The following is a 15,772-nucleotide window of genomic DNA, read 5'->3' as shown; positions in this document are numbered from 1 at the left end:
AGCTCCTCTCCGTGGGGGACACTGCGGGGAAGCAAAATATCCACAGCAGCAAGCCCCAGAGAACCTCCATGCAGTGTTTCCTGTCTCTGCTTCTTTCCTGTCTGTTTTGCCTGGGATTTTCTTTCCAGTTTGCCAAAATACCCAAACTACCTGAAAAAATCGGTCACGGACTCGTGCACAGGAGAGGCAGAGGTGGAGGGGTGGGGGGGGGAGTTATCACAGCTCTCGGCACAGCCCAAACCAAGGGGCTGCTGCTCATGCACTGGGCACGGCTGCAAGTTCAGAGGCATTGAATGGAGCATGCAGGGCCACGTCATACCCTGCCGTGGGCTAGGGAGCAGGTTGAAGAAAGGAGAAAACCCTACAAACTTGGCTGTGAACACCGCGAAGGGCAGAAAGCCAGGCTTGGAGGGGAATCCCCGGTCAGCTGGCACGAGCGCTCCCCAGCAGGGGCTTAGGTACGGCTCCGAGGTGTCCCCACGCTCTTCTTCTCCTGGGCAACTGTTTTAGGAGGGGAAAATAGAAAGATGCAGCCCAGGAGTTGGGCTGGTTTGTGCCCTTCAAGGAACAGGTTGAGAAGGGAGTAATCTAGAAACTTCCACGGGAGGAATTTGGGGAGGAATTTGTTGTCTGAGGGCCTGAGGTGTGCATGGCAGCCGCCCTCGCCTCGGGGTGCCTGCCAGGTTTCGGTAGCTGCGAGTTCCTCTTCAGCTCCTATCTCAAGTCAAACAGCCACAACAAAAGCAAAAGTGCATTTTATAGACCCAGAAGCCAAGGAGAGGGTTTGGCAACCTGTACTTAACCGGGCAAAGGTCACCCAGAAGCCAGGCTCCTGGTCCTGAGGTCAAGCTGCCAGTGTACGGAGCCCACTGCCAGCCCCCTGGGCATTGCAGGAGCCCCGGGGCCAAGCAGAGAGCAGGATCACAGGTTTTGCAATTTCACTGCCACCCTAATAGGATGTGGGAGCTCTCCCTGCCAGCTTCCTCCCCAAACCATGCTAGCAGGGGAGATGACCCATCACCATCTTGACAAAAAAAAATCAGTTTTCAGGTTCACAAATAAAAGCTTTATGCTGTGCCGGGAAAAGGTTATAAGCATAAGCTGCTAATGATTATATGAACGATTTAAGTTGCCAGCTGCAGCCCCCTAAGCACCACGGCACAGTGCTGCCTGCTGCCCTGCACCCTGCCCGTGCACAGGGCACCCTCACCCTGAGCTCTGCTCGCCCTGCTGTGATAACACCTGCAGCAACGCTGAGGGATCACAAGTCGCCCACACCAATGACAAATGCCAACCTTAGATTAAATAAAAAGGATTAAAGCAGGGCTGTCTGTAAAGCTCCCACCCTCCATCCTTGCAGCACTTGTGCCCAGGACCCCGCTCAGCCCCAGCTGCCTGCACTCCAGCAAGATTTGGCCCCATATCTCCGCCTCCAGGCATCTTTGAGCCTCGGGCAGGTGCAAAACTGTCTCAGGCTGGAAGGGGTTAAAATAAGGAGACACTTCCAAGCTGCTCTATCTGCACTGGGGACAACTGCCCTGCACCCAGTCTCAGCCCTATTGCTCAACCTCTCTGTGATGTTTGAGAAGACCTGGAAGCGGGTGTGGTGGTAGTTTCTATTCCCTGCTCTTACCTGGTGGCTGTGAACCACCTCCAGTGGGATTTCGCAATGCTTCAGGCCCTCCTGCTCCGGGACATCACGTTGCCTTCCCCCTGAAGGGCCTGACAGAAACTCATCGCTGCATGTACGCTTAAAGTTGTGCAAGGCAAACTGCTACCACCAGATTCGAGTTGCTCTAAAATAATCCATGCAGAAAAATTAATTACGTATAAAAATGGCATTAGGTAATAAAACAGGTTGAAAGCAGCTCTCACGCAGACCTGGTGCTACACGAGCAAACCAGAGCCTGTAGCTTCTTTGCTTCCCCCTTTTGTCTCAGGGCACAAGTCTGCGCAGAAAGCTGGGACCAGCAGCAGCGTGTTTGGGGCAGTTCCTGCTTTATAGCCCCAGTTGGAGGTAAGACACAGAAGAAAAGCTCTTCGTGGTTAAAAACCCGATATCCCGCTCCAAGGCTTGGGGCAAAAAGGAGCCTGCGAGCGCTCAGGAGCTAAACCAGGGCAGGCAGAGAAAACCTGATGCAGAAGAGCTGCTGTGGTAGCAGAAACTTCTCTTTGCTGAACTGGTGCAAAGGGAGCTTCACCTCCCAGAGCAGTTTTTCTCCCTTTGATCCAGCCCCGGCACACAGTGAAAAGACGGACAGCAGGCACTGAGGGGAAAGCCTTCCCCGGAGCCCCCACATCTGGGAGCACAAAACCCCTCCATGTCCGTGTCCTGCACCGCCTGCTGTCAGGGTAAGCATCCCTCCTGCCTACATGGGGTTTGGACATGCCTGGTGGGAACTCCTTGCGAAGGAACCCAAGACCTATCCCTGCATTCAGGGCACATGTCCTCAGATCTCCCTCACGTGATTAAAGGAAACCCCAGTTCCGACTCTCTCCATAACTGGCCTGTGCTGAGTAACAGGGCGCTGGCCTCACAGCAGCCTCTGCTGCCGGCCGTCCCGTTCCTCTGGCGCACAGCTGGAGCCCAGCTGGTCAGCGCAGACCTGCACCCGTACGCTCGTGGCCATAACACCTCCTCTGTCATCTCCAGCAAGCCTAAGCAAGGACACATTTCCCCAGGGGCCGATTTTCCAGCCAGGACAGGGCATTCCTGGTACAAACCACACTCGCAGCCCCGAGGAAGGTCATTCAAAGAGACGCGTGGGCAGCACCCGTAACCACGCCGAGCAGCAGTGCCAGTCCACGTCACATAAGATAAGGCAGCCTGTGACCTACTGCTTTGCCCAGCACAACTGGAGGGGTTATTAAAATGACAAAATATGGCCCCAACTCCTCCAGCACCCCACGACCGTCCAGCCCCGCTGTCCAGGAATGGACGGAGAGGTGTCTAATGAAGCACAGAGGTCTCACCGCCGGCTGCATGAATGTAATGCACGATTGTAACACTTCAGTGACTGACTCGCCCTAAACTGTTCTCATTAGTAAATGGTTTTGCATAAAGAACTGGCGTCAGAAGTCAGAAGGTAAAGGTAATGAGAGATTTTAATCAGCCCCAGCACACTTGGAAGGAGATTCCTGCATAATTCCAGCTGGAGGTGGAAAAGCTCTCCTCTGCTGGTGGGACCAGGCCTGCGTGGCTGTGGGATGAGCACCTCTCAAAGACTCCCTCACCTCCGTAACACAAGCACGAGCCAGCCCTACAGCACAATTCCCATCACAGGAAAAAAATAAAGAAAAAAAATAACACAAACCAAACCGAAATGTTAGAGAGAGGGAAGGAAGCAGAGACAGGAAGCTACACGGATGCTCTCCAGAAAGGCCACTGAAGCAGGATGGAGGGCCAGATTTTTGTGCAGGCACTGAGGTGTGAGAGACTAATTTTTCTGAAAATCCATGTTTTCAGGCACCTGAATAAAAACAACCAGTTTTCCATGAAGATTCAAGCCATCCTCTGCTTTCAGTGAAGAGAGTGCTGGTGGAAAATCATCTGTCTCCTTACAACCACTTGGGGGAAGCTGAACTCAGTTGAAATATGGGATGTATTCATTCACAGACAGCAAGTAATGAACATAATGAATTTTACAGCACGGACATCTTTTTGTGTCTGTGGAATCCACTGTGAAAAATGTGTTATTCTCACCAGAAAGGTGTAAGATCACCTGGGTTGGTTATGGTTAAAAGCCTGGGTCTCTGCCCTACAGGAGTAGGGTCTGGGGGCCAAGATACCCAGCTGGGACTCACCTTGAAATCGGTTCTCATTGCTGCCATTTCGGGGTGACTTGGGAGGTGGCATACGGTGCTGGCACTGGCTTCTCCTTTAGTTGCTGAAAGTGTGGTTTCAGAGGACCTTGGAAGCTCCAGGAGGATTTGTGGAGCCTGGCAGCTGCTCAGCCCTCGCTGCAATTCTCAGCACAGCTTTGGGAAAAGCTGCGCCCTCACCAGCAGCACCCTCAGTCACAAGGCCTAGAGAAATCACCTTACGGTGCTGAGGTTTTAAACGATGGTACAGGAAGCAAACATTTGGCTACTCAGAGCTTTTAATCTTTGAGGAAAATACATCAAAACCAAATTATTTTTCTCTCATTCCACACCACAGGGCCCTGGATCCAGGAAGAAACAGGACAGCAGACGTGTGCTGCAGCCAGCATCGATGGGACCCTGGAGAAGCGCATTTCGCCTGTGGACCATTCCCTGAGGTGTTGGCTCATGGCTAGGAGCCCCCTGGCATGGGGATTGTGATGTAGCTAGTGGGGATGGACATGGTGGCATTTCCACACAGCCCAGTTTCTGCAGGGCATCAGGCTGGAAGGGGCTGACTCAACATACGGCCATTTCATGCGAGTCCCAGAGCCACCTCATTTCACTTCCCAGCTGCTGGAAGAGGAGGAAGGAGGAAAGTTTCATGGGAAATCACGATAGGCCACGATCTGCCATGTTAACAGAAACAAACAAGTTGTCTGCTTGTTCAACCTGGGGGAAAGCAGTTGGAGAAAATGGTAAAAATGTCAGCAAGGCGTGCTGCTTGACAAAGAGCTCATTTGGTGCTGATGGCCCCGCTTCTTGCTACCAACACTAACCGCAGTCCCAAAGGCAGTGCATGAACAGACACAAACAATAAACTGATTTGTTCTCGGGAAGCATTCAACCTCTGCCAACAGTCAACCGGATCCAGACAAGGGCTACGGCCGTCAGAGCGGCACATGGCAGACCGAAGGAGGAACTGTATCACTTGGCACGGAGCTGCTATTTCCAGCACTCACATCCCACCCTCCTGTTAGCTCGACTTTTTCACTCTTCAGAGAAAGAAGACTATGTGCCTGTAATGAAATCTTGATCTAGGACTTTTCCTTGGGATCAGCAGGGGGAAATGTCCTTGCCTGCTAAAAATCCCTTAGTAGGTAGGTCTGATTTTTGGATGGCCGCAGCAGTCGTAGCTGTCAGCTACAGCCTAATACTTAAAGCACCTCAAGCACATGCAGGATGAATGCTGTTGTTTGTGGTATCCACTCTTCGTTATTGCCCCGTTTGCACTTTTACTTGGAATTAGCTGTCAGCGCCATAAAAAGGAAAGCAAATAAAATGAAGCAACCCTTTAAAGTCTTGTAAAATGAAAACACCGAGAGGTAGTGAAAGCCATCTTTTTAATTACAGTGCTAGGTCATTTGTACCCAGAGTGAGCAAAGTAAGTGACACTCCCGAAAACTGTGGACTTAAAATCATACCAGATCAGCATTTTGCATATTTGAAGAAGATAAGCACAAGGCAAATGTTTAAAGCTGTCACTTGGCTTTCTGACAATTAGTGTGAAGTTTTTTCACTTTCATTTCAACAAGTCAATGTCATAGCTTCTTGGAAACTTGGACTATGTGAAAGGACTGCTGAGAGAACTAAAAAGGGCATGTTCCAGAAAATTATTAGATGTTTCAGGGTGTGCCACTTGGCCTGTCGTTTAGAGAGCATTGGATCCTTAAGGAGTGGAAGTTTAGATCATGGTCGTGTATTTGAACACAACACCCTTCCTCTGCAGGGCAGAATGCAGCCTGGAGTTGGAAAGAAACTTGCTTTGAAACACCAGATACCAACCCCTGACAAGGCGCCACAAGGTGCCAGGTAGAAGGATTACTGGTCCGAAAACACAGCCCTCCCTGGGCTCTGCACCCAGAAGTTTCTTTAAAATTTGTTAGCAGCAGATTCCCATACAACCTGGCTGGAAGAGCCGAGTCTCAAGTCTGTTTTAAACTGTTTTTAATCTGTTTGCCCCAGAACATCTTGTTTCTCACCTGTCACTGAATTCTCAAGAGTCCCCCTCCTTTTTTGATTTATATGAATAGCAGAGGTTAGGAAAGTGCAGGAGGCCACACGACTGAGTCACAGAGGTATTTTAATACTTAGTTCCCACCAAGGTCATTGGAGACCTGCAAGACTATATCTCTAACCTCTTGGTTAGCCAAGCCCATGCACCAGCTTGAGCTGAGCGTGCCACATGGCATAACCAGGTGTGTCCAAACCTTGCAGGGCTTGGTTCAAACAGCCCACGATTAGATCGGCTTGCTGAGCAAGGTGCACCTCCCTGCTCCCCCCCCCACACTTCCTCTCCTGGGAAATGATTTGTCCCAGTATTGAGCCAGACTGCAACCACGTGTGAGCCAAAAGGTCTGGCTCAAAGATGAACTCAAGCTCCTGGGAGGAAGGGGCTGGGGGAAATACCTGGGAGGAAGGTAGCTTGCTTGCCTTCCTCCTGCTACTGCTCCAAGATGCGCATGAAGGCAATGCAGTGCTTTTCAGCCCTATGCTGTTACCTCTGCTGTGTTTTTTAAAGACTAGTGAACTTTGTTTAAAGCAAACATCTCAAAAAACAAACCAAACAACCATTTTCCCTCCCCAATACAGGAATATTTTGTCTCCAGAGAACTTCCTTGCTTGTCTCCCCCCACACTTCTAATCCCTCCCAGGGATAACAGCTCTGACACCCAAACAGTGTCAGTAGTGGCATCCCACACGCCTGGGCTCTCCTCAGAGACCAAAAACAATGTGTGGCTCACACCTTCTTTGCAACACTTCTGGGCAAACAATGCTGACGGCAGAGGCAGGCCACGCTGAGCCAAAGGAAGATGCATTTTCAATTCAGGTGGAGACAAAACAGCTGAAACAGAATTCGTCAATAATAAAACAGCAAAATGCAAACAAATGCACATCCTGAAAGTCCATGAAACCCCAAACAAACCTATCACAGAAAGAAAAATTATGTCCCTTCAGAAGCATTTTTACTTGGTCAGCACCAGATGATTTTAAAGCAACTGTACGGAATGAGCCTTACGTGCAAGTTTAAATAGACATACGCAGTTCATGCTTGGACAACACTCTGAGAAACACGGTTTGATTTTTTGGGTGGTCCTGTGTGGGGCCCGGAGTTGGACTTGATGATCTATGTGGGTCCCTTGTAACTCAGGATACTTTATGATTCTGTGCCTCATTAACACTGAATATAGAGGTTATACTCAAGAAGCATGTTAGCATCATATAGCACTTTGGTCACACATACACCTGAAGGGGATTTTTTTGTGTGTTATGTGCAATTACTGCATCTGCTTATCGTAAATAAAATTGCAGCCAGTTTAGGTACAATCACTCCCCTCTCATTCAGGAGGCAATTTCCACTGTTCCTGTTACAAATTTACCACGATGGTGTTGTATCTAGCAGCAGCCTCTGCATGACAGATACAAAAAGTACCTAACAACTTTTAAGAGTGAGGTGCAGAATTTGCTATATGCATGTTACTGACCTTTTATCCAGGGACCTCTCAACCCTGAATAGTGGTGTCCTACTAACAAAGGGAGAATGAGCATTTAAAATCAGCTCCAAAACCTTCTGACTGGCATTGCAGGGGCTTTTTGTGAGCAACACAGAGAAACAGAGAACATGTTACTTTGTCAGCCTCACAAATTACTGCTCAGCTGGTACTTTATTTCATAGCATATACATAGTTTCTCTCTCAAGTACTTGGAAAATGAAGTTTCTCAAACACTAACATAAAAATACTCTCACCGTTTTCAAACTCTGTACTCCCTCCAAAATACCTAAGAGTTGAACATGAAAAACCATACATGTCGAGTTCTGCCTTGCAGTAGGCCTGCGTAAGAAACACAAAAATACATACACTTTAGCTTGTTCCTTTCAGTTTTCCTCATCTGTGAGTTGCATTTTGCTTTTCACTAATCTTGATCTGGTGGAGGGCACCTACTTTCAGCTGAGTTAAGAGTGATAGTTTTAACCTCACCTAATGGTAAACCCAGTGAGTTTTTTTTTTTTCTTAATAGTTTGCACTCAACTCTTTTCAAAGGCTATTCTGCATTTCAGAGAATCAGGTCTGCTCAAACATGAAACTCAACACCACTGTAAAATAAATAAAATTCAACTGCTGGGGCACTCGATGTATCCACATATACAAATGAACCTGCTTAGCACTTCAGTGTTAACAACCTGCCCATTGATATTACAGGCTGGAAAAAAGAAAGCTTTTCAGAGGATAAAGAAAAACTGCCTACATGCAAAACTACTAGGTGAGTTTTTATGGCTGCCTTCTATTGCTGCCCTTTTGTAAATCAAAAGACATTTTTTCCATTAACTATGTTTATCAGCTTTGAGAGCAGGTGGGTGAGTCTAAGCACAAATCAGAGATTTTCTGTGATTCATCTATCACAGTAATCTACAGGAAAAAAGACTATCAGGTGTCTATAATTTGTCCTATGCAGCTGGGGCATTAAAGCAACACCCACACCCTGCCTGCCTTGTGTTAGGCTGTGCAGTTCCTGAGCAGAAAGTTTCACATGAATACAACCTGACTTTCAACTGTCTTGTCCTTCAAAACATCTTAATTCCAACTTGAAGTCTGTTATCCAAAGCGGTTAGAGGAGCTTGTCTGTTGGATCCCTTTCCACAGAAAGCTGACGCAGCATCGCTGGTCTTGGTGGGTCTCATGGCAACAAGCGAGGAAATGCCTTCCCTATTCAGTTGCCATCACGTACCAAGAGGCACAACTCGAGGCCTCATCACAAGCATAAAGCCTTCTTCTGTTCCTATGGAAATGACTAGTGGCTTCACAACTCTTTACTCAAGGGGGAGGCAACTGCCACTGTTGGAGTTGCTTGACTTTTTAGGCTGGGATCCTCTTGTTTGTTTCTCAAGGTGGAACTCCAAAACAAAAGCTTTGGCTTCTCCCTTTTTCACCTGCTAAAGTATTTGCTTTTGAAGTCCATTTACAATGTTTTCTGCCTCACTGGCAGCCAAGCTCCAAGGTAAACTGCATTTCTAGAAAAGTTTTTGCTGTTGTCCTAACAGCTGCATCATATGAGGAGATGTTACTGAAAATTAACCCCCAGTGAAGTCTTTAGCATTTCCTGATCACTGTTACTTTTGAGAGAAAGAACAACCAACAGTGCAGTCTTCATAATTTATTGGCAGAACTAACTGCTGGATTTTGATTTAGCGAAGGGCTTCCTGATTTCCCTTGCCTACCCAGCACTTTGTATTCACTGAAGACCAGCATAAATTCCATGAAGACATAACCAATCACTGTTCAGAAGTGAAGAATTTAAAATATGACAAAGACCAAAGAACATTGTCCACAGCCACACATGAAGAGAACACTGCTTCTAATCTGTTCACATCTCATGGTTTCTCCTATGAATGAAGAAAGTTCTTAATTCCAGTGGAAAATGAATTACTCATTCCACAAATGTTAAGAAACAAAACCAAGGGGGAAAAAATGAATGAATAGGAATAATTGCTGCAGATAAACCTGCTGATCAGATCCTCAGAGATAAGCATAGATGAATGGTGCTTTGGGCACTGGCACGCAGTTTTTCAACTGCCTCAGGACAATCAGAAGTTGATAAAATACTTTCCCTTCAGTCTCTGGTGGTCAAACAGATCTCACTCTACATAGAACTGCTCCAGGCAGTGAGGCTGTACACAGATAGCGCACACTTTCCTTCCTAGTGCAGATGCAGATCCTTTGAACACAGATATCCCCTAACTCATTCACAACAGCATAATTTAAATAAATCAAGTTACAGACTTGTTCAGCAAGCAATATGTAAACAAGACAGTTGCTTGGCCAGACTCCTGTGCTGAGCCCTACAGACCACCTCCAAAGGCCATTTACTCTGACACAAAAAGCAGAGAGCAAGAAACTCTTCTGGAGGTAGCAATGTCACTTTAGAATAAACTATCAGAGACACTGGGACTATATCCATCTACCGTATCAGTTGTGGGCACCTGCTGAGACCTTGAATTGTAACAAGACCTTTGTCTTAGCCAGCTCTAGAGATGGCTACAGATGCATCCCATCAGATAATCCCTGAATCACCATGCAGGGCACACGCCGTGCAATGTTAATAACCTCTTCTCAGCAGGTCGCCAGTAAAGCTCATTACAGGAAGCCGCCTCTGCCCTTCAGTAAAGTGACAGGTGATTCTTGAGGAAAGGAACTGTTCTCACTTCCTGGAGGACTGGCTGCCTGCAGGGAGAAAAAAAAAAAAGAAAAGAAAAAAGAAAGTCTGTCAGTTGAAAGCAGGATTTATCACTAGGCAGGAGCTGCCTGAGGGAACACTTGTTTGATCCGTACAGTGACACAACCACCACAAAGAACACACACAAAGGCACCTTAACCACTGGTACTGCAACTTCAAAATGCAGAATGTGCTTACGGTAGCCACCTGTCAGGGGTCACTGAAAGAACTTCTGGAGTAGCAGGAAGCCACCGGGGCCCCGTCACACTCCTGATAAAATCCTTCCTCATTCTTCTGGTACAGATTTTCCTATCACTCCAGTTTTACTGTGCCCTGGACAGAACTGACGTGGGACACAGCACACACACCTTTAGCATGCCCATAAAGAGGTGCTTGGAACAGATGCAGAGTAACGCACGAGGTAGATTAAATCATTCTTCCCCAACCACATTGAGCACATAAAGCACAGCTGAAAAAGTCTAGATTTGGAAGTCCACTTTGTGTTCTATAGCCACTGTGTCACCCCCCCCATAACAGCTAGGAAGGGGATTCAGCAGAAAGCTCCAGCATGGCTGGTTTTATTTTGAGGAGCTCAGTTTCGCTGTAAGGTACAGCTTTAACACTCCACTAACAGTGGGCTACATCTCAGGCAGGAATCTGGCCCCAGGCCTGTAGCTGCACTAAGTACCTGTGCTTCCTCTGCATTCCTCAGGCATTCCACACACTCCACACTCCAAAAACAGCAGTCCAGCTAGTTCAGCTAGGTTTGTGTCAAAGCAACTTATTTCCAGTAAGTACACCTACAATAAATTTTAAAAAACAAGCTAAAACGTGTCTCTAAAATAAGCTATCACACCAAGTAAGTACAATCAGAAACTAATCTTTTTCTCATCCTGTCCAGAGCTATATAAACTTATTTCTCCAGAAATACAAAGAAATCCACTAAGTAAAGACAATCCTCCAGAAGGACAGAGTCTCTTTTAATATGTAAAAAACAACATACCTACTCAGGAGGCAAATGGAAGGCAGCAACTGCTGAGATCTACTAATTGCTTAGATCTGTGCATCTGACACCGCTTCCAACTCATCTACAAAAGTCAACTAGGAAATTAAAGGAATAGCAGCACAGAGCTTTATCAGGGGCTCACCTGCTTCAGACGCCTCCCTGTACCTTTAAGCAGCAGCTTAAAGGGAATTGAATTTGAGAACCCAGGGTTTGGATTTGGGTGCTTAAAGCCTTTCTAAAGTCCTCTAAAAATCAGGTCCTTAACACCAGCCTCTCAATTTTCCAAACCATAAATACTTGTCTGAAAGCCCCTGCAAGATGCAGAGTAACTAATAGGTGCCTTATGACAGCAGACGACACAGAATAGATATACGTAGGGTGGATGGCAGCTAGTTTGCAAAACAATTTCTTTGCTATTTTTTGGCAGGAAGATAAGAGTTTAACATTCTTTTGCTCACTCCAAGTCTGTCTCATGAAACCTGTGGACAGATAGAAAGCAAGTTACCTGGAACCCCAATGAAAAACTCTGGAGAAAAGCTAAATAGACACAAAATAAGATGCAACGTTCCCAGTACACGATGCCTACAGGTACACTGTGAGACAAATCCTATCTAACAGAAGTTAAAATTTAAGAGAGCCCAGGAGTCTGGCCTTACAAGTTACGTATACTGAATCAACAGAGAAACACAAATGACGTAGAACTCTGATTAAACTCTCCTTTAACTTAACCTCAAAGTAAGCTAGATTATACCCTGTGCCACTGGAAAAGGAACTTCATTCATATCCCTACGAAAGCAACCATATGTGTGTCACATCTTTCACAGGACACAGACACCCAGGAGCGTAATGCTCTACTGGAGAAACTAGAACATGTGGAAGTTTTTGTGTGCACACATATACTCTCTCCTTATTAATGGACTAGTGCTTTTGGAAATGAAGCTTAACAGGTAACAGGCACGGACTCTTGGCTGTTAGCATCACATTCAGCCAGGGCAGAACAGAACTCCTGTCACAAGAAATGTAAAGCATTGATGACAGAGGTAAAACATAGGGCATATGCAGCAAAAGTAACACTAAAAAAGCTGGCAGTTATTACCTAAGCATGGGACTGTCCAAGCAAATACTCGCTAGGTCAAAATCTCCCTTAGTCACTAAGGACATCCTCTATGAAGCCTCACCTGTACTCCCTGAATGAAACCACACAATCTCCTCATATGTACAACCACGTGAAATGACAATAAGCAAGCAACACTGAAGGCTCAAGAAGCTCCTTCCTGCTCTGTTGCTGATTTACTACGTTATTTCAGCTGCCTATAATTCGTTTTCCTTACCTGTAATTAAAAGTTAATGATAAGCACCCACCTCAAATTCTATGGGCAGGTTTACAAAGTGATATTAGTTTCCTGTTTTTTTTTTTCTTGTTAAATGGTTAAAGGTAACAGTTACAGCTAAAGAGTAATGCTCTTTAGTACATTGTGATAATCATCACTAAACTTTTATGATACATTTGGAATATGAACCTATAGCACATTGCTTCTTCCATTTTTATTGCTGCTGGTGCCAGGGATATACCTGAATGCAGCTAGTCCAGCCCCAGGGGTATGTTGAATCCAGCTTGTCCTTTCTGCACTCTGGAGAAAAAGCTTATTCACTACTGAAAAATTAATCTTTTTTACCCTTACCTCCCCGCCCTGCCCACCCCTCACCCCCCAAAAAAAAGGAGGAAAAGAGAAAACACAGTTTACACACCCTCCAGATCTCCGTACATGTTTACTGTTGTGTAAGCATTTGAGACCAACATTTCCACTTTACTGGGCTTACGCTGGCAGGCCTAAAGCATGCTTCCATCTCTTCCCTCCAACCTCAGGTCCCTGCCTTCCTCTCCTCTGAGCCCACTGCAACCTAGCACTGCTTACACTTCTGCAGGCAACAACACATCCATACGGTTCTCAAATCCAAGTTTCCAGCAGAATGATGACTGTCACAAGCAGCACACCATGCCTGGCAGTCTGCTTGCTAGGCTGCCCTGAGCCCATCTCCTGAACCGTCGGACATCTGGTCTACATTCAGTGGCAGTGTAGACACACCCAGGGATCCAAATTCAAGGACTACATTCAGTGGCAGTGTAGACACACCCAGGGATCCAAATTCAAGGACGTTAGACAAGTTATACAGTGAACAAGTGTCTAAAGAAAAGGAGACGGTCTAATGACATCCAGAGAACGTCTAATCTGAGACTAAAAGCTTCCCCCCATACTTCTGAGCCACTTTTCTCCACCCAGAGACAGGAAGAAGCACGTCTCCAACTGTTCACACGACAGTCTGGAAATAGGAGCAGTGTTCAGCAGGATATAATTTCATGGTTGTGCATCCTGCAGATGACAAGTACAATGTCATATACTCCTGGCACATTCGTAGCGTACGACTTCATTCCTGGAGAGCTCCTGCAGAGCTCCCTCCTTTCCCATCCCAACCAAGCGCTGACAAGGAGAAGGGTGACTTTTTCCACTTACTCTGTCTGCTCCTTGTGGATGATCCTGAGGAGCTCGGACGGCTTGTCTGCTGGGGACCAGACTGAGAAAACTGCGGGGCAATGGTCGGGATCTTTCCCTTTCTGGGGCTGGCACTTTGCACTTCAGGAGTGCGAGGGATCTTAGGTTTGCTGGTAAAGGCCGAGAAAAACTCGCTGCGGGAGGACATGGAAAGGGTTAGTAATGCACAGAGAAAAACATACGCACAGAAAGTCTGCAACCAAGTGAAACCTGGCATGCTGTCACCACACCTGAATGCCCAAAATTCAGGGTGACTACAAATGGAGAGGAACACACACACAGGTATCTTGGGGCATGTACTCACCACACAGCCTCCCTAAACCTGGCTCTGTGGACCTGTCTACCCTACTCAAACCTGGTCCTTTGGACAACAGGACTGAACAAGTTCAGGTAAGCCCCTGGCAAATAAGTAATAGATGTTTAGCTTGTTTTGTCTAGCTTGTTTTCTGTTGTCTTCATCACATACAGACTCATTCAGAGGTACAAAAAGCATATATGAATGCTACAGCACAGGAATACATCCTTTTAGGGCACAAACCATTATATACAGGTCACAATATTGACAGACACAGGCATCTTCCCTGGCTCCCAGCTGTGACAAGATTCGTAGATCTCCTAAAGGTCTTTTGTCAGAAGAGCAAAAAGCTCTGATGGCATCTATAAAATAAATTCCCTATGCACACGGGTTCCTTGTTCGTGCTGAGAACTCAAGCCAGCTGCTGTTATTTCACAGTCTGCACATGCTGCAAGAATACAATTATTTAAAATTTAGTCCATAACTGCGTGAGGACACACTGTCCTTCCCTGCCCCTAGCATCAATATATTCTGATATACAAAAAGTGAAGGCTACCAGGAAATAGCAAGTCTTTTAAATAATTTTGAATCTATATTCATGTTGGCTCTAGTGAGTCAATTTTCTCTTAAAAGGAAAAAAGATTAAACTGAAATAACAGCTACATGAAGAAACACATCATATTAAAGGGAAGTAAAAGCAGAGCCAAGGCAAGAGAATCATAAAGGTGCCATCGAAAGGAAAGTGATTAAAATTTTATTTGGAAAGTCCCTGTGTTATTAGCTCCATCAAAAGAACCCTTTGTGACAATCATAAAGGGTGATTAGGAGGATTTTCAAGACATTTAATCTCTCCCACTCTCCCGGGAATGCTGCTGAGTCAGTGATTAGCCATTCCATTCCCCTGCTTCACCTTGCAGGGAGATCTGTCAGCAAATGTTTCTTTTATATTTTAAGTAGCATTAACTGTCTGCATTTTGCATTTGTATATGTTAACTATTAAGGGCAGAGACACACTAACTCCTTTCCTCAGAGCCATCTCTGCAGCCCCCTACCTATCACTGAGCATGACAAGCATTAAACTTGTAGCATTTCAAAAGAGAAGGTGGCAGATGGCAGCAAAACCAGCAAAACCAAGCCAAAAAAGTAAGATTGGCTAGATTCACCCCAAGCCATGGATCCCAGATCTATTTAAATGTCTCTCTCCATAAAATAGTTTCATTGTTATTGGTTGTTTGTCGTTTTATTCGCTTAGATTCAAGAGTTGGGTTTTCAATACACTTGTGCCAGTCATGTTAACCTTGTGTGGATTATATGCTGACACAGATGAAAAAGCAAGACCCAACAGCCTCGCAGAAGTATTTGAGCCGTAAATTAGTTTTTTTGTTATTTGGCAATAGATTAAAAAAATTGCGTCTGTATTCCTAAGCACTAAAAAGCATTTTTATAGCCATGAACAATCTTAAGGGTTTCACTAGAGTAACCTAGGCAGCTATTCACACCTGGGAGACGAAGCCCAGTAACGCAATCAGTCACTGTATTTGACAAAAGAGAAAGAATACATAATAGTTATGTACAAGGGCTCACATATTTACATACTCTCTGGGAAATGATTATATGAAATAAACTGGTAGCAAACGCTGTAAAGCTCCAAAAAAAATCTGCTGGTATTCTGACAGGATGTGTAGGATGTGTCCGTGTATGCAGGTGTCCCAGAATCACTTTCTCTTAAAACAATAAAAAAAAGATTAACAGAAAAGAGGTAATCCTCAAAATATCATGAAAATCCTTCTATCTGGCTTCCTTTAGGACTTGGCCCGTTGAAGAAAGAAGCAGCAAAATGTACTG

At 45.8% G+C, this 15,772-nt stretch overlaps 1 protein-coding gene across 2 annotated transcripts in view; it reads right to left on the bottom strand.

Moving 5' to 3' along the window:
• Positions 1 to 7,486: 7,486 nt before the first annotated feature.
• The window catches only part of ARMC9 (armadillo repeat containing 9), a 64,533-nt gene continuing 56,247 nt past the window's right edge, over positions 7,487 to 15,772 (bottom strand). For both annotated transcript variants that reach the window (XM_048076642.2, XM_013195017.3), the window contains 2 exons: positions 13,594 to 13,766; positions 7,487 to 10,082 (listed from right to left, as the gene is read on the bottom strand). In XM_048076642.2, coding sequence (XP_047932599.2) covers positions 10,060 to 10,082; positions 13,594 to 13,766 — 196 coding nt within the window. In that variant the 3' untranslated portion in view covers positions 7,487 to 10,059. The remainder of the gene's footprint in view (positions 10,083 to 13,593; positions 13,767 to 15,772) is intronic.

Source organism: Anser cygnoides, chromosome 9, assembly GCF_040182565.1.
Source record: "Anser cygnoides isolate HZ-2024a breed goose chromosome 9, Taihu_goose_T2T_genome, whole genome shotgun sequence".
In the NCBI taxonomy this organism is placed as follows: Eukaryota; Metazoa; Chordata; class Aves; order Anseriformes; family Anatidae; genus Anser; species Anser cygnoides.
This window is presented reverse-complemented; position numbering and strand designations above follow the sequence as displayed.